Source organism: Oncorhynchus mykiss, chromosome 16, assembly GCF_057628025.1.
Source record: "Oncorhynchus mykiss isolate SJ-2025 chromosome 16, ASM5762802v1, whole genome shotgun sequence".
In the NCBI taxonomy this organism is placed as follows: Eukaryota; Metazoa; Chordata; class Actinopteri; order Salmoniformes; family Salmonidae; genus Oncorhynchus; species Oncorhynchus mykiss.
The window spans coordinates 37,018,508-37,040,434 of NC_143037.1; the positions used below are offsets into that span (position 1 = coordinate 37,018,508).

Consider the following 21,927-nt stretch of genomic DNA (forward strand, 5'->3'; position numbering starts at 1 on the left):
TTTCAGCTCCCTCCAAAGATTTTCTATTGGGTTCAGGTCTGGAGACTGGCTAGGCCACTCCAGGACCTTGAGATGCTTCTTACGGAGCCACTTAGTTGCCCTGGCTGTGTGTTTCGGGTCGTTGTCATGCTGGAAGGAGGTTGTTGGCCAAGATCTCGCGATACATGGCCCCATCCATCCTCCCCTCAATACAGTGCAGTTGTCCTGTCCCCTTTGCAGAAAAGCATCCCCAAAGAATGATGTTTCCACCTCCATGCTTCACGGTTGGGATGGTGTTCTTGGGGTTGTACTCATCCTTCTTCCTCCAAACGCGCGAGTGGAGTTTAGACCAAAAAGCTCTATTTTTGTCTCATCAGACCACATGACCTTCTCCCATTCCTCCTCTGGATCATCTAGATGGTCATTGACAAACTTCAGATGGGCCTGGACATGCGCTGGCTTGAGCAGGGGGACCTTGCGTGCGCTGCAGGATTTTAATCCATGACGGCGTAGTTTGTTACTAATGGTTTTCTTTGAGACTGTGGTCCCAGCTCTCTTCAGGTCATTGACCAGGTCCTGCCGTGTAGTTCTGGGCTGATCCCTCACCTTCCTCATGATCATTGATGCGCCACGAGGTGAGATCTTGCATGGAGTCCCAGACCGAGGGTGATTGACCGTCATCTTGAACTTCTTCCAATTTCTAATAATTGTGCCAACAGTTGTTGCCTTCTCACCAAGCTGCTTGCCTATTGTCCTGTAGCCCATCCCAGCCTTGTGCAGGTTTACAGTTTTATCCCTGATGTCCTTTACACAGCTCTCTGGTCTTGGCCATTGTGGAGATGTTGGAGTCTGTTTGATTGAGTGTGTGGACAGGTGTCTTTTATACAAGTAATGAGTTCAAACAGGTGCAGTTAATATAGGTAATGAGTGGAGAACAGGAGGGCTTCTTAAAGAAAAACTAACAGGTCTGTGAGAGACGGAAATCTCACTGGTTGGTAGGTGATCAAATACTTATGTCATGCAATGATTTTCTGGATTTTTGTTTTAGATTCTGTCTCTCACAGTTGAAGTGTACCTATGATAAAAATTACAGACCTCTACATGCTTTGTAAGTAGGAAAACCTGCAAAATAGGCAGTGTATCAAATACTTGTTCTCCCCACTGTATGTGAGTGCCGAGGGCAGAGTCAATAACCACCAGACCACCATGGCCACGTCTCTGTTACATAGTATCCAGTGAGAACACAATCCACTTATCAAAATGAGATGAATCAACATTCTATTAGGTCAATTTGGCCAATGCATTTAATAGATTGAATCTATAAATAGCCCGACTGCAATGGAAATATGTCTAATGGAAATGAATGGAGGCAATGGCATACGTAATACGGGGAGAAAATCCATCCACAGTCCCGGCTAATGCCCTCTAAACCTCTCCTCTGACTAAGAGCATAGAGATGTATAAACACAACATGATACTAGAACACACACCACTAGAACAAAAGTTGTGGCCTATGTTCCCAAAATATTTTCACTAAACGAAAACAATGAATAACCAAGGCATTTCTTTTGATCTGAGAATTACATACACAGAGTATACTAAACATTAGGAATACCTTCCTAATATTGATTTGCACCCCTTTTGTCAAATTGGCTGGATGTCCTTTAGGTGGTGGACCATTCTTGATATAATCCTTCTTTAACCTGTCTCCTCCCCTTCATCTACACTGATTGAAGTGGATTTAACAAGTGACATCAATAATGGATCATAGCTTCCACCTGGTCAGTCTATGTCATGGAAAGAGCAGGTGTTCATTATGTTTTGTATACTCAGTGTACATGAGCTTCACAATTACATGCTTGGCTGTGTAAATTCTCACTCCCTCAAAATGCAGCATAGAGCTATGGTTGCCAAGGCCTCTCCCATAACAGAACACACTGTCTACTTAACCACACATTGTGGTCTACTCCGGCCACTACTAGCAGAAAATGTATAACCCCTCCCCCTTCCCCTGCCATCCAGCCCCCTGCCCAGGCCAGGAAAGGGAGAGGGGGAGATAAGCGAAGGGAAAAGCAGGGAGAATGAGATAACAGCCCATTGGAGTACCAGGGCGTCCATTAAAAGGAGAGTCAAGCTAATAACATGCTGGTAAGAAGAAACACTAACGACATGGTAATCACTCTCCTGTTGAGTGTGTGTGTGTGTGTGTGTGTGTGTGTGTGTGTGTGTGTGTGTGTGTGTGTGTGTGTGTGTGTGTGTGTGTGTGTGTGTGTGTGTGTGTGTGAGAGAGTGTGAGAGTGTGTGTGAGAGAATGCTAGAGAGTGTCTGTGATGTGGGAGTATGTGTGAGCATACAAGTAAGAGACCGTTAGCTTGGTCACACTGGACCCTGGCAAGTTTAGGGCCCAATTCCGATTTAGGAAATTACACTTTCTTACACACGCCTTTCCTACACACTTCTCAGTAGTTGGTATTCAGACTTACCTTATGAAGGTGTGTAATGGGCTTTGCAGGCGTGGTTCCCTTGTGTTCACTGAATAATACATTTATCCGCTGAAAACCTTTCCACTTGGTGGCCAACAGATTTTTCCATTCAATAGGGTTTTCAGTAAATGTATCTTAAGACATCCCTTCAAATACGGTGTACCTAGTAGTTTGAATTTTGTCATCAGACTCAATAGAATATCTTGAGAGAACGGGTTCACAATTTAGGGATCAATGAAAGAAAGTAATCTATAATATATGCATATTTGCCTCTGTTTCTGCACCCATTGGTAGATTTCAAAATACTCTGATCGTGTAGATTATTTAAGGGTAGCAATGTATTTTACAGGTTTGCCTAGCATTTACACACGGAAGAAAGAAAACGGTGGTTTGATTCAGTCAGAAAATTGCTACATTCAGATCTTTAACCCATGGTAATGTTGGAAGATTAGTTTACATTGAATTACAATAGGGAGAATATTTTACAATAGGAGGCTGTACCCTCATCTATTGCCTGCACTAACTAACTGTGTGATGACACAGCCAAGTAGTGTCATTCGTCAGGTTCAAACTGTTACGGCTTGGTCTGCGCTCCGCTCCATAACCATTTAATGAACCTACATGTATTTTCTCTGTATTACCAACTGTTACTAATGATCCTCAGCAACAACCACATGGCCATGACGGAATTCACAGAGAAAGCAAATGAAGGTAAACAAAACAATGTAATTAAATGGAATGATAACACGGGCTATACTAACTAAAGGGAACTAACAATACATTGGCAGTTCAATGTGGGTTGTTATCAGGCCTACCTACTGATAGTGGCTAATATTCAACATGATAGAAATAGTAAACAGAGAATGATAATAATGATAATATAATTAAGACAATTGAGAGTGCCGATCCCTGCAAGTTAAAAGGCCATACAATTTCAATTCTGCAGAATGGAAAAACATTTCAAAAAACTTTACTGTGGGAAAGTTAATACGATTACATATGACTGGTTTAACATTTGCCTCCTGTGATTTATAAGGTAAGTATACCTAAAACAAGTGTCACTTATATTTACAATTCCAAACAGATTACTAATTTCCCTAGCTGCTATCAATAGCTATAATCAAGTTGTAAATTACAGTGCAATGAGAATGGGGTTATTTCTATCGGAAAAAATAAAGTAGATGCCGACAGGTTCGCTGAACCTTATTCATAGTTTCCTCACGCGTAACGGTGCAGAAATTAGGGAATTACTGTAAATCAAGGTCAGAATACGGCGTATCTAGCTAGACACACCTCTGCCACACCTTGATTTATTCGATCGCCACCCAAAATGAATATCAGGTGAATAGCACGCTATTCCATTGTTTAAGTTCCATTGCTTAAGTTCAAGGTCAGAAACCTCGGAAAAAAATGCATAAAAATGCATACGTTCCATTTACGCACGCTAAACTCGGGTCGTAATTGGGTCCTTGGTGAATAGGCAAGACATAGCTGAATAGTCGCAAAGAAAAGTGTAAGTGAGTAAGTGTAAAGCATAACTCTCATCAGCTCATGAAAGCTGAATAAGCTTTTTGTATTTCTCACCGTAAGCAAATAAATAAACTCTTATGCATTCATGTTGGTACGTAGCCTACTTTCAACAGCAAAACAGTGCAGACACAAAATAAAGCTGTCAATGCTCTAGATAGCACTATTCTAACTATTTCCTCCTTCCCCCCACCAAGCTAGTCCAAACTGACCTTACTGTACCATGGGGGGGCATAAATCACACAGCCCACAGGAAGGTGGTGGAGTAGGGGTGAGGGAGGGCTGCTGTTAGCCTGCACTATAGTTTAGCCACAGGCCCCGTGGTCTGAAGAATAACAAATACATGTAATTTAGCCTGGTGACTGCAAACACACACAGGCAGTTAGGCAGCCCTCAGTCACCACAAAGCCACATAACACCAGGGGCATGCAGGGTCAGACCTCGACATGGGCCCCGGCCTTAATGTTATTAAGAGCTACTGCCTGGACTGGCATGGCTGCCACACTCACTGCTGTTACCAGCCTAACAACCTACATTCACTTTCAAGGTTGCTTGATCGAATCCCTGAGCAGACAAGGTAAAAATCTGTCTTCTGCCCATGAGCAAGGCAGTTAACCCACTGCTCCCCGGGCGCCGAAGACATGGATGTCGATTACGGCAGCCCCCGCACCTCTCTGATTCAGAGGGGTTGGGTTAAATGCAGACGACACATTTCAGTTGAATGCATTCATTTGTATCCCCCTTTCCCTCTACCCTACATACACTCCCCTCTCTCTCTCTCTCTCTCTCTCTCTCTCTCTCTCTCTCACACACACACACTCCTCTCTCCCTCGCTACTCAAGCTAACCTCTGCTAAAGAGAGTGAGCTAAAGGACGATGCTGGACCTTTTCCATGAGCTCGTCTGACTGATAAGCCTCTTAAAAGCTTCCGTTGCCAATGCAGAGGCACTCTCTATCCTGGCGCTACAGGAAATCACAGAGGCCTGCTGTTTACCAGAACTCCATGTTTCTCTTTTGTATCTCTCCAACTACAGAGCTCACTGTTCATAATTCAGTGAAATGTAATGTCATGGGACAGGGTTAGACCTGATGATTTCATACATGGGGTCAGTGGCGTAAGTGAATTCTTGTGAAAGGCTATTTACGACCAGTTCTCGCTTTCTTTTCAACCGAGGAGGGAAACAAACATTTTCCATTTTGTAGAAACGTGGGAGAATAACAAACTACAAACTACATATTTCAAGCTTGAACTCCCACAAGCTGTGACTGTTCACCCAAAGGCAAGGCTCTTGCTCTCTCGCTAGCTTGCTTACTGGGAAGCGATCATTTCCCATTTCTTGAGGCTTGACTCACGAGACAATTTGCTCTGAATGATTAACTTACACCAGGGACAATGTTGTGGAGCATGGGCCGCTAACGCTAGGATAAAGAGCTAGGCTAAAGCGGTGGACTAAAGCACTAGCAGAGAACCATGCTAACACAGAACATTCATGAAACATTACCATTCTCCCTTGGTTATTTGACAAATAACTTAACCAGATTGTTATTGGAACCAACATTTGTTAGCTGGGAACATGGAGGCCCCTACCTGATAGAGAGAGTAAAATCTCCCGGGTTGCTCTTGCTCGGCCGGGCTAGGAAACTGCCATGGACCCCCCGGGTCAAGAGGAGCTGCTCTGCCTCGATGCCGGTGATGTTGGGGTGGAACCACCTGGAAGAACAGAGAGAGAGAGAATAGTTGAGCACAAACGCCAAATCCAGAGTCACTGCGCCAGAAACAGTGTTTCTCAATGTACCTGATTCAAATGATCACCCAGTTGAATCAGGTGTGTTACTGCCGGGCTAAAAAGAAACAGGGGCCCCTCCAGGAGCTCACTCATCAATCAATCAATAATTTCCCAGTAAAAGATTCAGTTTGGTGACACTAGTCAGAAACACATAAACCATAAGAGTTAACCTTTTGGAGAGCAGAACCCAAAACTACAAATAAGGTTTGAGTAGTTAGCTAAGTAACTTTGGTCAACAAATGTGGCTCACCTTTTAGCCTGCTCTGGGCCAAGTTAACTCCATTTATCTTGAATGAAGTTTCTGAGATGTGGGTTAAGGACCAATAAAATCAGATTTGCTTCCTCTTGCAAAGATTGTCATTTGAGGAAGATGACTGATTCAATATTTTATCAATCAATTGGTTTTTTTTGTGTACATTTGTTTAAAAAAGTATTACAGAATTAGTGATTTGTTTTTTTCACGCAATTGTATTTTGAAATTTGCAAAATGCAAACTAACAGCCGCAACCAACCATAGACATTTAATCCATAGATGGCAGTTCCCATTCAAGTTAAAAGGACATTATGTAGATGTTTTTGTATGGGTCCAGCCCAGCACTGGTTGCAGATACGGGTGGCAAGTTTAGCCAAGCGACAAAATGATGAGGCTTAGGGAAAAACCAGAGTAAATATCGGTAACAATTTGAATCGCTGGAGAGAAGTTATGGCCCTAAAAGGGCTGAAGTCTGATGCAGATATGGCCTGTTTTCTGCTTGACAGATAACGTTACCAAGACGTTGCATCAGCTACAGGAGCTAGCTAATGTTAGCTATGAATGGGGAATCTGGGTTAGCTTTATGCTATCTAAATTATATGGCTGTCTTGATAAATTACTAAGGTGTACATGGTATTTATGATCTAAGACCAGTCAGGATATTGACATAAACATGTGTATTTGATAGTCATGATCATTTAGAACCTATTTACATTGCTGAATTTTTGTTGTTGTGTGTTGATGGCTAGCTAACATTTCTTGTGCATTTCTCTAATGGCGCTTTGGCTGTAACGAAAGTAGCTGTAATGGTGCTCGGCAGTATAGTTGCCTCGTCTTTTTGAGACTTCCAAGTGACTATCGCTATTACAGAACATTACTGAAACAATGCTAGCTAGCTAATTAACATTATGTAGCTTGGTAGAGAGTTGACAAGTAAGCTCACTAGCTAGATATGTGATATAATAATGGGACATGCGTGAAAGAAAAATGTAATTTCTCATGTTCTAGTTATGAAAAGGCCCCACCACAATCCACTCCAAGGGAAGTGTTACCTCTGCCTGCTTTATCAAGCATTGGAGTGGCATCCAGCACCACACTGTCAGATAGCAAAGAACACATGCTTCATTTCAATAGGAGAATAGCTAGATACCTTTTTCCTATTCCTTTCAATGATGGGTAGTGTGAACTTTGTGTGCATCATTTATGGTTGGTTTCTGTGTACCTCTCTTTGAGCCTGCCTTCTTTGAGTAGCCTATGTGTAGGTTTATCTCTCTGCTACTGTCATGTCTCACTCTCTAGTAGTCAAAATGTTTGCCAGTAATGAAGATACTATATTCTTGGAGTATAACCAACTGTCTTTTCTAAAGGGGGGATGACTTTCTGAAGTAGCCTGGAGTTGTTGAACTAGATGGGAGCACCAAAGAGGCAACAAAAGGAGAAAACAGGCAACACGTTTTTTTCCGTTAACTATTCCAAGACATTATCACCCTATATGTGTATTGCCAAAATTGTACAGATCTTATTCAGTGAATTTCTTTTTTTGTAATGTTCTATCACTTCTGTTTATCCTGATGAATATGAGCATCTCCGAAGAGACCATAGAAGTAAATGAAGAGGTCAATGACCTAATGAATAGTCTGTAAGACTGTTCTTAATATTTGTGATATGCTAGTGTATTTACTTTTGTTGTCTGTATTTACAGTGCCTTGCGAAAGTATTCGGCCCCCTTGAACTTTGCAACCTTTTGCCACATTTCAGGCTTCAAACATAAAGATATAAAACTGTATTTTTTTGTGAAGAATCAACAACAAGTGGGACACAATCATGAAGTGGAACGACATTTATTGGATATTTCAAACTTTTTTAACAAATCAAAAACTGAAAAATTGGGCGTGCAAAATTATTCAGCCCCTTTACTTTCAGTGCAGCAAACTCTCTCCAGAAGTTCAGTGAGGATCTCTGAATGATCCAATGTTGACCTAAATGACTAATGATGATAAATACAATCCACCTGTGTGTAATCAAGTCTCCGTATAAATGCACCTGCACTGTGATAGTCTCAGAGGTCCGTTAAAAGCGCAGAGAGCATCATAAAGAACAAGGAACACACCAGGCAGGACCGAGATACTGTTGTGAAGAAGTTTAAAGCCGGATTTGGATACAAAAAGATTTCCCAAGCTTTAAACATCCCAAGGAGCACTGTGCAAGCGATAATATTGAAATGGAAGGAGTATCAGACCACTGCAAATCTACCAAGACCTGGCCGTCCCTCTAAACTTTCAGCTCATACAAGGAGAAGACTGATCAGAGATGCAGCCAAGAGGCCCATGATCACTCTGGATGAACTGCAGAGATCTACAGCTGAGGTGGGAGACTCTGTCCATTGGACAACAATCGTTGTCGTATATTGCACAAATCTGGCCATTATGGAAGAGTGGCAAGAAGAAAGCCATTTCTTAAAGATATCCATAAAAAGTGTTGTTTAAAGTTTGCCACAAGCCACCTGGGAGACACACCAAACATGTGGAAGAAGGTGCTCTGGTCAGATTAAACCAAAATTGAACTTTTTGGCAACAATGCAAAACGTTATGTTTGGCGTAAAAGCAACACAGCTGAACACACCATCCCCACTGTCAAACAAGGTGGTGGCAGCATCATGGTTTGGGCCTGCTTTTCTTCAGCAGGGACAGGGAAGATGGTTAAAATTGATGGGAAGATGGATGGAGCCAAATACAGGATCATTCTGGAAGAAAACCTGATGGAGTCTGCAAAAGACCTGAGACTGGGACGGAGATTTGTCTTCCAACAAGACAATGATCCAAAACATAAAGCAAAATCTACAATGGAATGGTTCAAAAATAAACATATCCAGGTGTTAGAATGGCCAAGTCAAAGTCCAGACCTGAATCCAATCGAGAATCTGTGGAAAGAACTGAAAACTGCTGTTCACAAATGCTCTCCATCCAACCTCACTGAGCTCGAGCTGTTTTGCAAGGAGGAATGGGAAAAAATTTCAGTCTCTCGATGTGCAAAACTGATAGAGACATACACCAAGCGACTTACAGCTGTAATCGCAGCAAAAGGTGGCACTACAAAGTATTAACTTAAGGGGGCTGAATAATTTTGCACGCCCAATTTTTCAGTTTTTGAATTGTTAAAAAAGTTTGAAATATCCAATAAATGTCGTTCCACTTCATGATTGTGTCCCACTTGTTGTTGATTCTTCACAAAAAAATACAGTTTTATATCTTTATGTTTGAAGCCTGAAATGTGGCAAAAGGTCGCAAAGTTCAAGGGGGCCGAATACTTTCGCAAGGCACTGTATAATTTACCATTACAAAGTAAATTTGGAAAGTATTGACTTTTTCCACATTTTGTTACGGTACAGCCTTATTCTAAAATTGATTATATTGTTGTTTTTTCCCATCAATCAACACAATAGCATGTAATGGAATAGCAAAAATACTTTTAGAATTTTGTTGCAAATGTATGAAAGACAAAAGGATTCAGACCCTTTACTTTGTACATGTACTTTGTTGAAGCACCTTTGGCACTGATCACAGCCTTGAGTATTCTTGGCTATGACACTACAACTTTTCCACACCTGTACAGTTGTGGCCAAAAGTTTTGAGAATGACACAAATATTAATTTTCACAAAGTCTGCTGCCTCAGTTTGTATGATGGCAATTTGCATATACTCCAGAATGTTATGAAGTGTGATCAGATGAATTGCAATTAATTGCAAAGTCCCTCTTTGCCATGCAAATGAATTGAATCCTAAAACATTTCCACTGCATTTCAGCCCTGCCACAAAAGGACCAGCTGACATCATGTCAGTGATTCTCAGTTATTCTCTCGTTAACACAGGTGTGAGTGTTGACGAGGACAAGACTGGAGATCACTCTCTCATGCTGATTGAGTTCGAATAACAGACTGGAAGCTTCAAAAGGAGGGTGGTGCTTGAAATCATTGTTCTTCCTCTGTCAACTATGATTACCTGCAAGGAAACAGGTGCCGTCATCATTGCTTTGCACAAAAAAAGGGCTTCACAGACAAGGATATTGCTGCCAGTAAGATTGCACTTAAATCAACTATTTCTCAGATGATCAAGAACTTCAAGGAGAGCAGTTCAATTGTTGTGAAGAAGGCTTCAGGGCGCCCAAGAAAGTCCAGCAAGCGCCAGGACCGTTTTCTTAAGTTGATTCAGCTGCGGGATCAGGGCACCACCAGTTCAGAGTTTGCTCAGGAATGGCAGCAGGCAGGTGTGAGTGTATCTGCACGCACAGTGAGGCAAAGACTTTTGGAGGATGGCCTGGTGTCAAGAAGGGCAGCAAAGAAGCCACTTCTCTCCAGGAAAAACATCAGGGACAGACTGATATTCTGCAAAAGGTACAGGGATTGGACTGCTGAGGACTGGGGTAAAGTAATTTTCTCTGATGAATCCCCTTTTCCAATTGTTTGGGGCATCCGTAAAAAAAGCTTGTCCGGAGAAGACAAGGTGAGCGCTACCTTCAGTCCTATGTCATGCCAACAGTAAAGCATCCTGAGACCATTCATGTGTGAGGTTGCTTTTCAGCCAAGGGAGTGGGCTCACTCACAATTTTGCCTAAGAACACAGCCATGAATAAAGAATGGTACCAACACATCCTCTGAGAGCAACTTCTCCCAACCATCCAGGAACAGTTTGGTGATGAACAATACCTTTTCCATGATGGAGCACCTTGCCATAAGGCAAAAGTGATAACTAAGTGGCTCGGGGAACAACACATCAATATTTTGGGTCCATGGCTAGGAAACTCCCCAGACCTTAATCCCATTGAGAATTTATGGTCAATCCTCAAGAGGTGGATGGACAAACAAAAACCCACAAATTCTGACAAACTCCAAGCATTAATCATGCAAGAATGGGCTGCCATCAGTCAGGATGTGGCCCAGAAGTAACATCTGACAAAAATATCTAAAGACACTGAAGCAGGAAACTTTGGCCACGACTGTATTTGGGGAGATCCTCCCATTCTTCTCTGCAGATCCTCTCAAGCTCTGTCAGGTGGGGAGTGAGTGTCGCTGCACAGCGATTTTCAGGTCTCTCCAGAGATGTTGGATCTGGTTCAAGGTCGTGCTTTGGCAGGGCCACTCAAGGACATTCAGAGACTTGTCCCGAAGCCACTCCTGCATTGTCTTGTCTGTGTGCTTAGGGTCGTTGTCCTGTTGGAAGGTGAACATTCGCCCCAGTCTGAGGTCCTGAGCAGGTCTCCATCAAGGATCTCTCTACTTTGCTCCATTCATCGAGACAAGTCTCCCTGCCGCTGAAAAACATCCCCACTGCATGATGCTGCTACCACCATGCTTCACTGTAGGGATGGTGCCAGGTTCTCTCTAGACGTGACGCTTGGCATTAAGGCCAAAGAGGTCAGTCTTAGTTTCATCAGACCAGAGAATGTTGTTTCATCGTCTGAGAGTCTTTTAGGTGCCTTTTAGCAAACTCCAAGCGGGCTGTCATGTGCCTTTTACTGAGGAGTGGCTTCCATCTGGCCACTCTACCATAAAGGCCTGATTGGTGGAGTGCTGCAGAGATGGTTGTCGATCTGAAAGGTTCTCCTATTACCACAGAGGAACTCTAGAGCTCTACCAGAGTGACCATCGGGTTCTTGGTCACTTCCCTGCTCAGTTTGACCAGACGGCCAGCTCTAGGAAGAGACAATATACCACGGCTAAGGGCTGTTCTTATGGATACAGCCTTTAGCCCTGGTAATTTGGCCATTTACCACAACCCCCTGAGGTGCCTTATTGTTATTGTAAACAGGTTACCAACGTTATTAGAGTAGTACAGATGTAGCATGAGATGCATATGTTTTGTCATACCCGTGGTATTCAGTTGAAGTCGGAAGTTTACATACACTTAGGTTGGAGTCATTAAAACTTGTTTTCCAACCACTCCAAAAATATCTTGTTAACAAACTATAGTTTTGGCAAGTCGGTTCGGACATCCACTTTGTGAATGACGCAAGTTATTTTTCCAACAATTGTTTACAGACAGATTATTTCACTTATCATTCACTGTATCACAATTCCAGTGGGTCAGAAGTTTATATTTACTAAATTGACTGTGCCTTTACACAGCTTAGATAATTCCAGAAAATTATGTCATGGATTTAGAAGCTTCTGATAGGCTAATTGACATAATTTGAGTCAATTGCAGGTGTACCTGTGGATGTATTTCAAGGCCTACCTTCAAACTCAGTGCCTCTTTCCCTGAGGAAGGCACAGTGATGCCGAAACATTGGTAAATACGCATTAAATTGCTGGGAGATTGTACATGGAGTGTGCGACTTTCTTGATTTTGATTTATAGTTTATCGCCGTTAGTCAGCACCTCTACACAAACTATTATTCTGGGTGTGCGCCAGCTCATGTTTTTTAATGTATTTCAAGGCCTACCATCCAACTCAGTGCCTCTTTGCTTGACATCATGGGAAAAATTGTAGACCTCATAAGTCTGGTTCATACTTGGGAGCAATTTCCAAATGCCTGAAGGTACCACGCTCATCTGTACAAACAATAGTACTCAAGTATAAACACCATGAGACCACGCAGCCATCATACCGCTCAGGAAGGAGACGAGTTCTGTCTCCTAGAGATGAAAGTACTTTGGTGTGAAAAGTGCAAATCAATCCCAAAACAACAGCAAAGGACCTTGTGAAGATGGTACAAACAGGTACAAATGTATCTATATCCACAGTAAAACGAGTCCTATATCGACATAACCTGAAAGGCCGCTCAGCAAAGACGATGCCAATGCTCCAAAACCGCCATAAAAAAGCCAGACTACGGTTTGCAATTGCACATGGGGACAAAGATCGTACTTTTCTGAGAAATGTCCTCTGATGAAACTGTTTGGCCATAATGACCATCATTATGTTAGGAGGAAAAAGAGGGAGAGGCTTGCAAGTTCGAAGAACCTATCCCAATTGTGAAGCACGGGGGTGGCAGCATCATGTTGTGGGGGTGATTTGCTGCAGGAGAGACTGGTGCACTTCACAAAACAGATGGTATCATGAGAGAGGACAATTATGTGGATCTATTAAAGCAACATCTCAAGACATCACTCAGGAAGTTAAAGCTTGGTCACAAATGGGTCTTCCAAATGCCCAATGACCCCAAGGATACTTCCAAAGTTGTGGCAAAATGGCTTAAGGACAACAAAGTCAAGGTATTGGTAGTGGCCATCACAAAGCCCTCAATGCCATAGAAAATGTGTGGGCAGAACTGAAAAAGTGTGTGCGTGCAAGGAGGCCTGCAAACCTGACTCAGTTACCTACACCAGCTCTGTCAGGAGGAATGGGCCAACATTAACCCAACTTATTGTGGGAAGCTTGTGGAAGGCTACCCGAAATGTTTGATCCAGGTTAAACAATTTAAAGGCAATGCTACCAAGTACTAATTGAGTGTATGCAAACTTCTGATCCACTGGGAATGTGATGAAAGAAATAAAACCTGAAAATTCTCTCTACTATTATTCGAACATTTCACATTCTTAAAATAAAGTGGTGATCCTAACTGACCTAAGACAGGAAATTTTTACTAGGATTAAATGTCAGGAATTGTGTGATTTTCTGGATTTTCACAGTGGAAGTGTACCTATGATAAAAATTACAGACCTCTACATGCTTTAGTAGGAAAACCTGCAAAATCGGCAGTGTATCAAATAATTGTTCTCCCCACTGTACACCTACCTGTTCTGAGAGGCCCCATAGTCTGCAAAACCACAAAGCAAGGGGCACCACCAAGCAAGCGGCACCATGAAGACCAAGGAGCTCTCCAAACAGGTCAGGGACAAAGTTGTGGAGAAGTACAGATCAGGGTTGGGTTATAAAAAAAATATCAGAAACATAGAACATCCCACGGTGCACCATTAAATCCATTATTAAAACATGGAAAGAATATGGCACAACAACAAACCTGCCAAGAGAGTGCCGCCCACCAAAACTCACAGACCAGGCAAGGAGGGCATTAACCAGAGAGGCAACAAAGAGACCAAAGATAACCCTGAAAGAGCTACCAAGCTCCACAGCAGAGATTGGAGTATCTGTTCAAAGGACCACTAAGCCGTACACTCCACAGAGCTGGGCAATATGGAAGAGTTGCCAGAAAAAAAGCCATTGCTTTAAGAAAAAAATAAGCAAACACATTTGGTGTTCTCCAAAATGGATGTGGGAGACTCACCAAACATATGGAAGAAGGCACTCTGTCAAATGAGACACAAATGTAGCTTTTTGGCCATTAACTTCTTTGATATAGGGGGCGCTCTTTTAATTTTTGGATGAAAAACGTTCCCGTTTTAAACAAGATATTTTGTCACGTAAAGATGCTCGACTATGCATATAATTGACAGCTTTGGAAAGAAAACACTCTGACGTTTCCAAAACTGCAAAGATATTGTCTGTGAGTGCCACAGAACTGATTTTACAGGCGAAACCCAGATATAAATCCAATCAGGAAGTGCCACATTTTTTGAAACCACCTCATTCCAATGACTCCTTATATGGCTGTGAAGGAGCTAGGAGTCAGCTTACGTTTTCCACGTTTTCCCCAAGGTGTCTACAGCATTGTGACCTATTTGTAGGCATATCATTGGAAGATTGACCATAAGAGACTACATCTACCAGGTGGTCGCTTGGTGTCCTCGGTTGCAATTATTGCGTAATCTCCAGCTGCTGTATTTTTCTGTTTGCTTCTGATGAGAAGCCAGCTGCCACCACTGATAGATTATCGAATAGATATGTGAAAAACACCTTGAGGATTGATTCTAAACAACGTTTGCCATGTTTCTGTCGATATTGTGGCTGCATTTTCTGGTATTTTTCAAACGTGATGAACAAAATGGAGCTATTTCGTCTACAAAAATCATATTTTTGGAAAAAATGAACATTTGCTATCTAACTAAGAGTCTTGTCATTGAAAACATCCGAAGTTCTTCAAAGGTAAATCATTTTATTTGAATGCTTTTCTTGTTTTTGTGAAAATGTTGCCTGCTGAATGCTAGGCTTAATGCTATGCTAGGCTATCAATACTCTTACACAAATGCTTGTGTAGCTTTGGTTGAAAAGCATATTTTGAAAATCTGAGATGACAGTGTTGTTAACAAAAGGCTAAGCTTGTGTTTCAATATATTTATTTCATTTCATTTGCGATTTTCATGAATAGGAAACGTTGCGTTATGGTAATGAGCTTGAGGCTATGATTACGCTCCCGGATACGGGATTGCTCGTCGCTAGAGGTTAAGGGAAACGCTATGTCTGGCGCAAACCCAACACCCCTCATCACCCTGAGAACACCATCCCCACAGTGAAGCATGGTGGTGGCAGCATCATGCTGTGGGGACGTTTTCATCGGCAGGGACTGGGAAACTGGTCAGAATTGAAGGAATGATGGATGGCGCTAAATACAGGGAAATTCTTGAGAGAAACCTGTTTCAGTCTTCCAGAGATTTGAGACTGGGACGGAGGTTCACCTTCCAGCAGGACAATGACCATAAGCATACTGCTAAAGCAACACTCAAGTGGTTTAAGGGGAAACATTTACATGTCTTGGAATGGCCTAGTCTAAACCCAGACCTCAATTCAATTGAGAATCTTTGGTATGACTTAAAAATGGCTGTACACCAGCGTAACCCATCCAACTTGAAGGAGCTGGAGGAGTGAAGAGTCTGGCATTCGACTAGCCATGCACGACATGAATGCACAGTTACAAGCCTACTAGAGTTGGGGGCAGGCGGATGAGCAATATCCACCATCATAGTACATTTGAAGCCTGATCTGCAATGTGAAGCTGACCTAGCTTTATAAAAGCCTGAGTTGATCTAGTTTATTTCGTAGTATACCACTCAGAACACCAACGTTTACAGAACTTAAGATTACTGGCAAATGCTTACTTCCTGTGTTATATAACCAAACAAAGAGTAAAACAATTTACTCCACCCAGCTCACATTTGGATAACCATATTGTTCACCATCAACAATTACACATTTGGATGCTACATTGTCCAACAAGAAAATGTACAGAAATACACCACAAGCATAATTGCAAATGATGGCTCTGGTCTGTGCCCTTCTATCACTATCTCTCCATATATCCTAACCATTCTTTCATAAAACTGTTTTTTTTTTTAAATATGAAAGGGGATTGTGACTCCTCGTGGTATCAAAAGATCAATAGAGGTCTGAGAACTTCCAACAAAAACAAGTTTTGTGGTTATGTATAAAAAGCTAACATGGAATTATTTTTTTCCTCACCATAACGTAAATATTTTTCATAATTATGAGGTTAATATGCTAAATTACTCTGGGTCTAATCTATGACCTATTCGATTCACAGGGCCCCTTTCCACAAGTGGTTGCTATAGCAAATGGAATTAATTCACTATTGTGGCTTTTTCAAGGCTAGTTAAAGTGTGAACCCATTTGTATTAAGCATAATCAATTGGGTCTACATGAAAAAACAAAAACAACTGCAAACGTTGATGAAGCCTATTGTGATGATGTTGTCTTGAATCAAAAACAGAGCTTGTGGTCAGTTTTGTTGATGCTCAAGGGTGGATTGAGAATTTCCACAAAACACTGTGTTGAATATGTCTGGATACGCTCTTGGAGGAATACGGTGCGATGTTCTGGTATCAGACTTAAAGGCACAATTTGTAGCTTCTTTGTCCACGAGACAGAATGCACCAATGGTCGCTGCTTGAACAAACCATAGAGATAGATAGAGGACTCATCTTTATATCTGTGCCATTATAGTGTCTGTGACAGAATGGGAAGCACCATTGAGGCTACAACCCATAGGAATCCAAACAGTTTACTATTTTAATACAGCGGAAACCCTCAATGGCGCTGCCCATGCTAAAAAGTAATTTTGGCCACTTTGCTACTTAGGTTAAAGAATACCACACTTTTATACAAACGTTTGCGATCTCGATCTGTTGCTTCAGCATCCAAACTATTTAGCTAGGAAAAGCCTGATTATCTAAGAAGCTAAGAAGTATGCACTTGCACCCCGTCATGGATTTACAGTGATATGTACTGGTGGTGTAAACTACACCAATACTTTCTGAACACTGTTTACAATTCTTCACTGTTTACCAGTGGAGGCTCCTCAGTGGAGGTAGAGGAGGTCCATCCTCCTCAGTGAATTTCATAAAATAGAAATTGTGAAACAAAGTTTTCCTTTTTAGATAAAACAATACTAAATATATTCACGTCACCAAAATAATTGATTAAAACACACTGCTTTGCAATGGTCTGCAGTAGCCTCAACAGCACTCTCTGGGGTAGCACCATGGTGTAGCTGGAGGACAGCTACTCTCCATCCTCCTCTGGGTACATTGACTTCAGCAGAAAACATAGGAACCTTGTGGTTCTCACCACCTTCCATTGACTTACAGTACACAGCAATTATGACACCTTCTGGAGGACGTCCTCCAACCTATTAGAGCAATTGCAGCATGAACTGACATGTTTTCCACCCAATCAAAGGATCAGAGAATGAATCTAGTACTGAAAGCATAACTACAGCTAGCTAGCACTGCAGTGCATAACATGTGGGGAGTAGTTGACTCAAATAGAAAGACAGTTCTGAACAAATTCATTTCTTAAAAAATGAAGGAGAAGCAAAAGAGAGAGAGAGCGAGAGATATTTTGTTGTATTTTCTTCACTTTCACTTTCTAAGCTAGCGAATGCAGCTAGCTAGTTTAGCCTAATCAAATACCCGGCTCAAACAGAGAGGAATGCTATGTTAGCTAGCTGAATGCAGCTAGCTAGTTTAGCCTACTCAAACACCCGGTTCAAACAGAGAGGAATGCTATGTTAGCTAGCTGCATTCAGCTAGCTAGTTTAGCCTACCCATCTCAAACAGAGAGGAGTGCTTTGTTAGCTAGCTGAATGCAGCTAGCTAGTTTAGCCTACTCAAACACCCGGCTCAAACAGAGAGGAATGCAGTGTTAGCTAGCTGACTATGGCTATCCAACACTCTTCCAAGTCAAGGCTTGCAACTCTTTTGTAGTCCAATATTTACTGTACGATATTTACTGACAGTGAGCTGTGATAATATAACACTGTGCAGACATGCATGCAACATTCTGCATACAGTGGAATTCACTATTTGATGCAAGACTGATCCACTCTATAAGAAATGTGCTAAAGGCCATCTTTTACAGTCTAAATGTCATTTTAAAGGTAAAACTCTTGAATGGAAAATTCTCTTAACATTAATGAATAACTTAAAATAAATATAACTTAAATATACATTAACCTCTTCAATTAAAATAAATTAACATCATCATCTATAGAATGATATAATAAACAAAATAATAAAATCAGCAGCAGATTTTTGAACTAAGTACACATACCAACTAGACAATAAGCAGCTGTAAAAGTGGAAATGGAAAACAAAATGGAAATGAAAAGGCCTGAAGGTGGCTCTAGAGGAAAGGTCAAGAGGTCACCCAATCAATAGGTTTCTTCCACTTGGGGTCTTGATTGTGCATAACTAATGTTATGGCAATCCAGCCATTACTTTGAGATACATCTTGTTCTCAGTCTGTTCTCAGTCTTGTTCTCAGCCTGTGGGCATCATGTGTGTATCCAATATCCATAGCCATACCATTTAACAGTTATCACTGGCCCTTGCTCAGCCTTACTCACCAAGAGCCCAGCGCTGAGCCTTCCTGGCTAATTCACTGATCAAGTCTTTGAAGTCCAGCTTTCTAGCTAACTGACTTTCAATGGACAGCATGGCAAGACTGCAAAGCCTGTCCTGGGACATAGTGGATCTCAAATAGTTTATCAGTTTTAGCTTACTGAAAGCCCTCTCGCCCCCAGCAACAGTCACAGGCAGTGTGCAAAATCTATGTAAAGCAATGCACACTTCTCCAAAAATGCATCATACAAATTGCATTCAGGAGACCAAGAGGGGACAAGTTAGGGGGGAAAGTGGCAGCATTTACAGTATTCAGGTGTCTCACTTCATTATGAAACTCAGGTGTAAGACTTCTGGAATACTTCATGATCAGTGGCTGGCACACAGAGGGGACTTTATCCTCACTAATCTGCCCAACTTTCAGAACAGCAGAAATTTCTGATACAATTTTTGCAGTGGTGTGGAACCTAGTGTCCAGGTCACTTATGATGTTGTCCATAGCAGTAACAAAAACACTGTTCCGAAACACCGTTGCTGCACTGTCCTGAGCTGTCTCCTCTTGAGAGGTCTCATCATCGAATCTCTTCCTTTTCCTCTGGAGGCTGTTTTCCTTGCTAAATTGAGGTGCAACATCCATTTGCGTAGCAATCACTGTTGCCTCAGACAGGAGAGACTCCCATCCATCTCTAAGAGCCTGCATCTCTTCCTTTAAGGCTCTGATATTGGCTGCCTCTGTGTCAAGTGAGATTTTTCCTGACTGGAGAATCACATTCCTGTCCTCAATGCATTACAGTACCTGCATTTATTCCACCTGACATGTCATTCAACACAATGCTGCTCACCTCCTTTTTCAGTTGGGAGTAGGGCTGGTTGAGGGGTATGGGGATGGGGAGACTGGGCTGCTGAGCCTGAAGCTGCATCTGTTGGGCCTGGCACCAGGCAAGGGCAGGGACAACTGATTCAGTATTAGCTTGCTAAAAGTTTGCCTGCATTGATTAAATGTTGGCTAAAAGAGGAGCAAAATGTAATCACTCAGAATATTCTTTGAAGATATCAAGTAAATAATTTTAGTGGAGCAAAGGTAGCCTATATAACTATGGACTAAGCTAACAGGTTAGTTCCCACCACTCACGGACAACACCCACCTTCCTTTGTTTAAAATTGGGCAACAGCTTTCTTTTCTCTCTCCTGTCTTTCTTTTTTTTCCTTTTCGTTTTTGGAAGCCAGATTTGTCTTTAGGAAGCTGAGACACTATGCTCCACTGCACTCCTCACTCTCAATTCAAGTACCGTTCGTGCCTGGTTTGGGGGCAGGACGGAACCATTTAATGTAAATAGGGTTGGGGCATGGGCAATACAGAGGCTCTCTGGATGTTTATTTTTTGCCAAAAACAAGAAAAAGAAACCATTTGTTTTATTAGTAAAATATTATATTAATGATGACAGGTCAATAATTTAATATTGAATTTTTTTTACCTAATGTTCTAATCATTTTTTAGGGCCCCTGTCAGTCACAGGCCCTTAGAATTGTCCTAACCCCCTTTTTTTTTGCCTGGTCACAAACAGCTGTTGTGTTTAGCACTGAAGTCCACAAGCGAAGGGAAAAGGGATAAAGTGTGTAGATGCGATAAGGAATTATACAATGAGCAAAGTGGTCATTGTACACCTATTTGGACGTGTTTCCTTCCAGTTCTCTGCTGCCAATGACTGGAACGAATTGCAAAAATCTCTGAAGCTGGAGACTTATATTTCCCTCACTAACTTTAAACATCAGCTATCTGAGCAGCTAAACCGATCGCTGCAGCTGTACATAGCCCATCTGTAAATAGCCAATCCAATCTACCAACCTCATCCCCATTTTGTTTTTATTTACCTTTCTGCTCTTTTGCACACCAGTATTTCTACTTGCACATCATCATCTGCACATCTATCACTCCAGTGTTAATCTGCTAAATTGTAATTACTTCGCTACTTTGGCCTATTTATTGCCATACCTCCTCATGCCATTTGTACACACTGTATATAGACTTTCTTTTTTCTTATTGTGTTATTAACTGTACGCCTCTTTATTCCATGTGTAACCCTGTGTTGTTGTTTGTGTCACACTGCTTTGCTTTATCTTGGCCAGGTTGCAGTTGTAAATGAGAACTTGTTCTCAACTAGCCTACCTGGTTAAATAAAGGTGAAATGTGGCCGCTATGAAAGTGTTTGCGTGTGATCAGGGGTGTATTCATTCTGCCGATTCTGTTAAAACGTTTCTTAAACGGAAGCAAACAGAACGAAACAAGGATAAACGTGCCTGAATTTGTCCAACCGAAACTCTTGTTTGCAACTGTTTGGAGTAATGATTACACGCTAGATGCAGGCCTGAGTGTGCAATGCGGAATATAATGTCTCACTGTCTGTCACCTTGATTACTTGACCTGCGCAACTATCTTGTGAACTTTCATTCTTAGGCTAGGTTGTGATGGGTAAAGGAAACATTTGAGAATCTTGTAGTAGCCTAAACCTATCGATGTTACATTGAGCTCATATTATGCTGTAAAGGGTCCTGCTCATAAAACAATTATTGTCCTTTCTAATCGGCACCGACCACCACTGCCGTTTCCAATTCACTGTTTCCAACACTCTAGGGGATTCTTTCTTTTGAGGAAATATCAGAGATAAGTGGGGAATTTGGTAGGGGGGGGACATTATACTTTTTGACACTGAGATTGATAGAATCAGTGAGTCACATAGCACATGTATTTCCTTGGCAAAATATCGCTTCCCCCAGGCTTCACAAAGAATCACGGACAGCGATAAATGCAGTAAATGCAACAATAAGATAAACTTTTTATAAAACTCCACACACACAATCTTTGCCAGATCAGGCCTCTATGCCATGGCACAAAAGTGAGTATTTGGGTATATTCGTGTACATTTGAGTCATTTATCAGACACTCATATCCAGAGAGACTTACAGTACATTTTTTACTAAGTATCAGCAGTCAGTGCTAACAGAGGAGAAACAAGTCAAGTGTTACTTCACAGAAGGCAAGGGAAGGGGTGAGGGGGTTGCTGTTTGATTATATACGAGGTAGGGTTTCAAATGTTTTGGGGTAGATGGGCAGGGACTCTGCGGTCCTAGTTTCAGGGTGAAGCTGATTCCACCATCGGGGTACCAGGACAGAGAAGATCTTAGACTGGGCTGAGTGGGAGCTGCTCA

At 41.8% G+C, this 21,927-nt stretch overlaps 1 protein-coding gene across 7 annotated transcripts in view; it reads right to left on the reverse strand.

The window, feature by feature from the left end:
• LOC110491865 (tyrosine-protein phosphatase non-receptor type 11) overlaps positions 1 to 21,927 on the reverse strand; it is a 113,196-nt gene that overhangs the window by 55,413 nt on the left and 35,856 nt on the right. For all 7 annotated transcript variants that reach the window (XR_016487235.1, XR_016487234.1, XM_021565688.3 and 4 more), the window contains exon 2: positions 5,578 to 5,700. Coding sequence is in view for 5 of the 7 variants with exons in the window: in XM_021565688.3 (XP_021421363.3) it covers positions 5,578 to 5,700 (123 nt within the window). In the remaining 2 variants the exon portion in view is untranslated. The remainder of the gene's footprint in view (positions 1 to 5,577; positions 5,701 to 21,927) is intronic.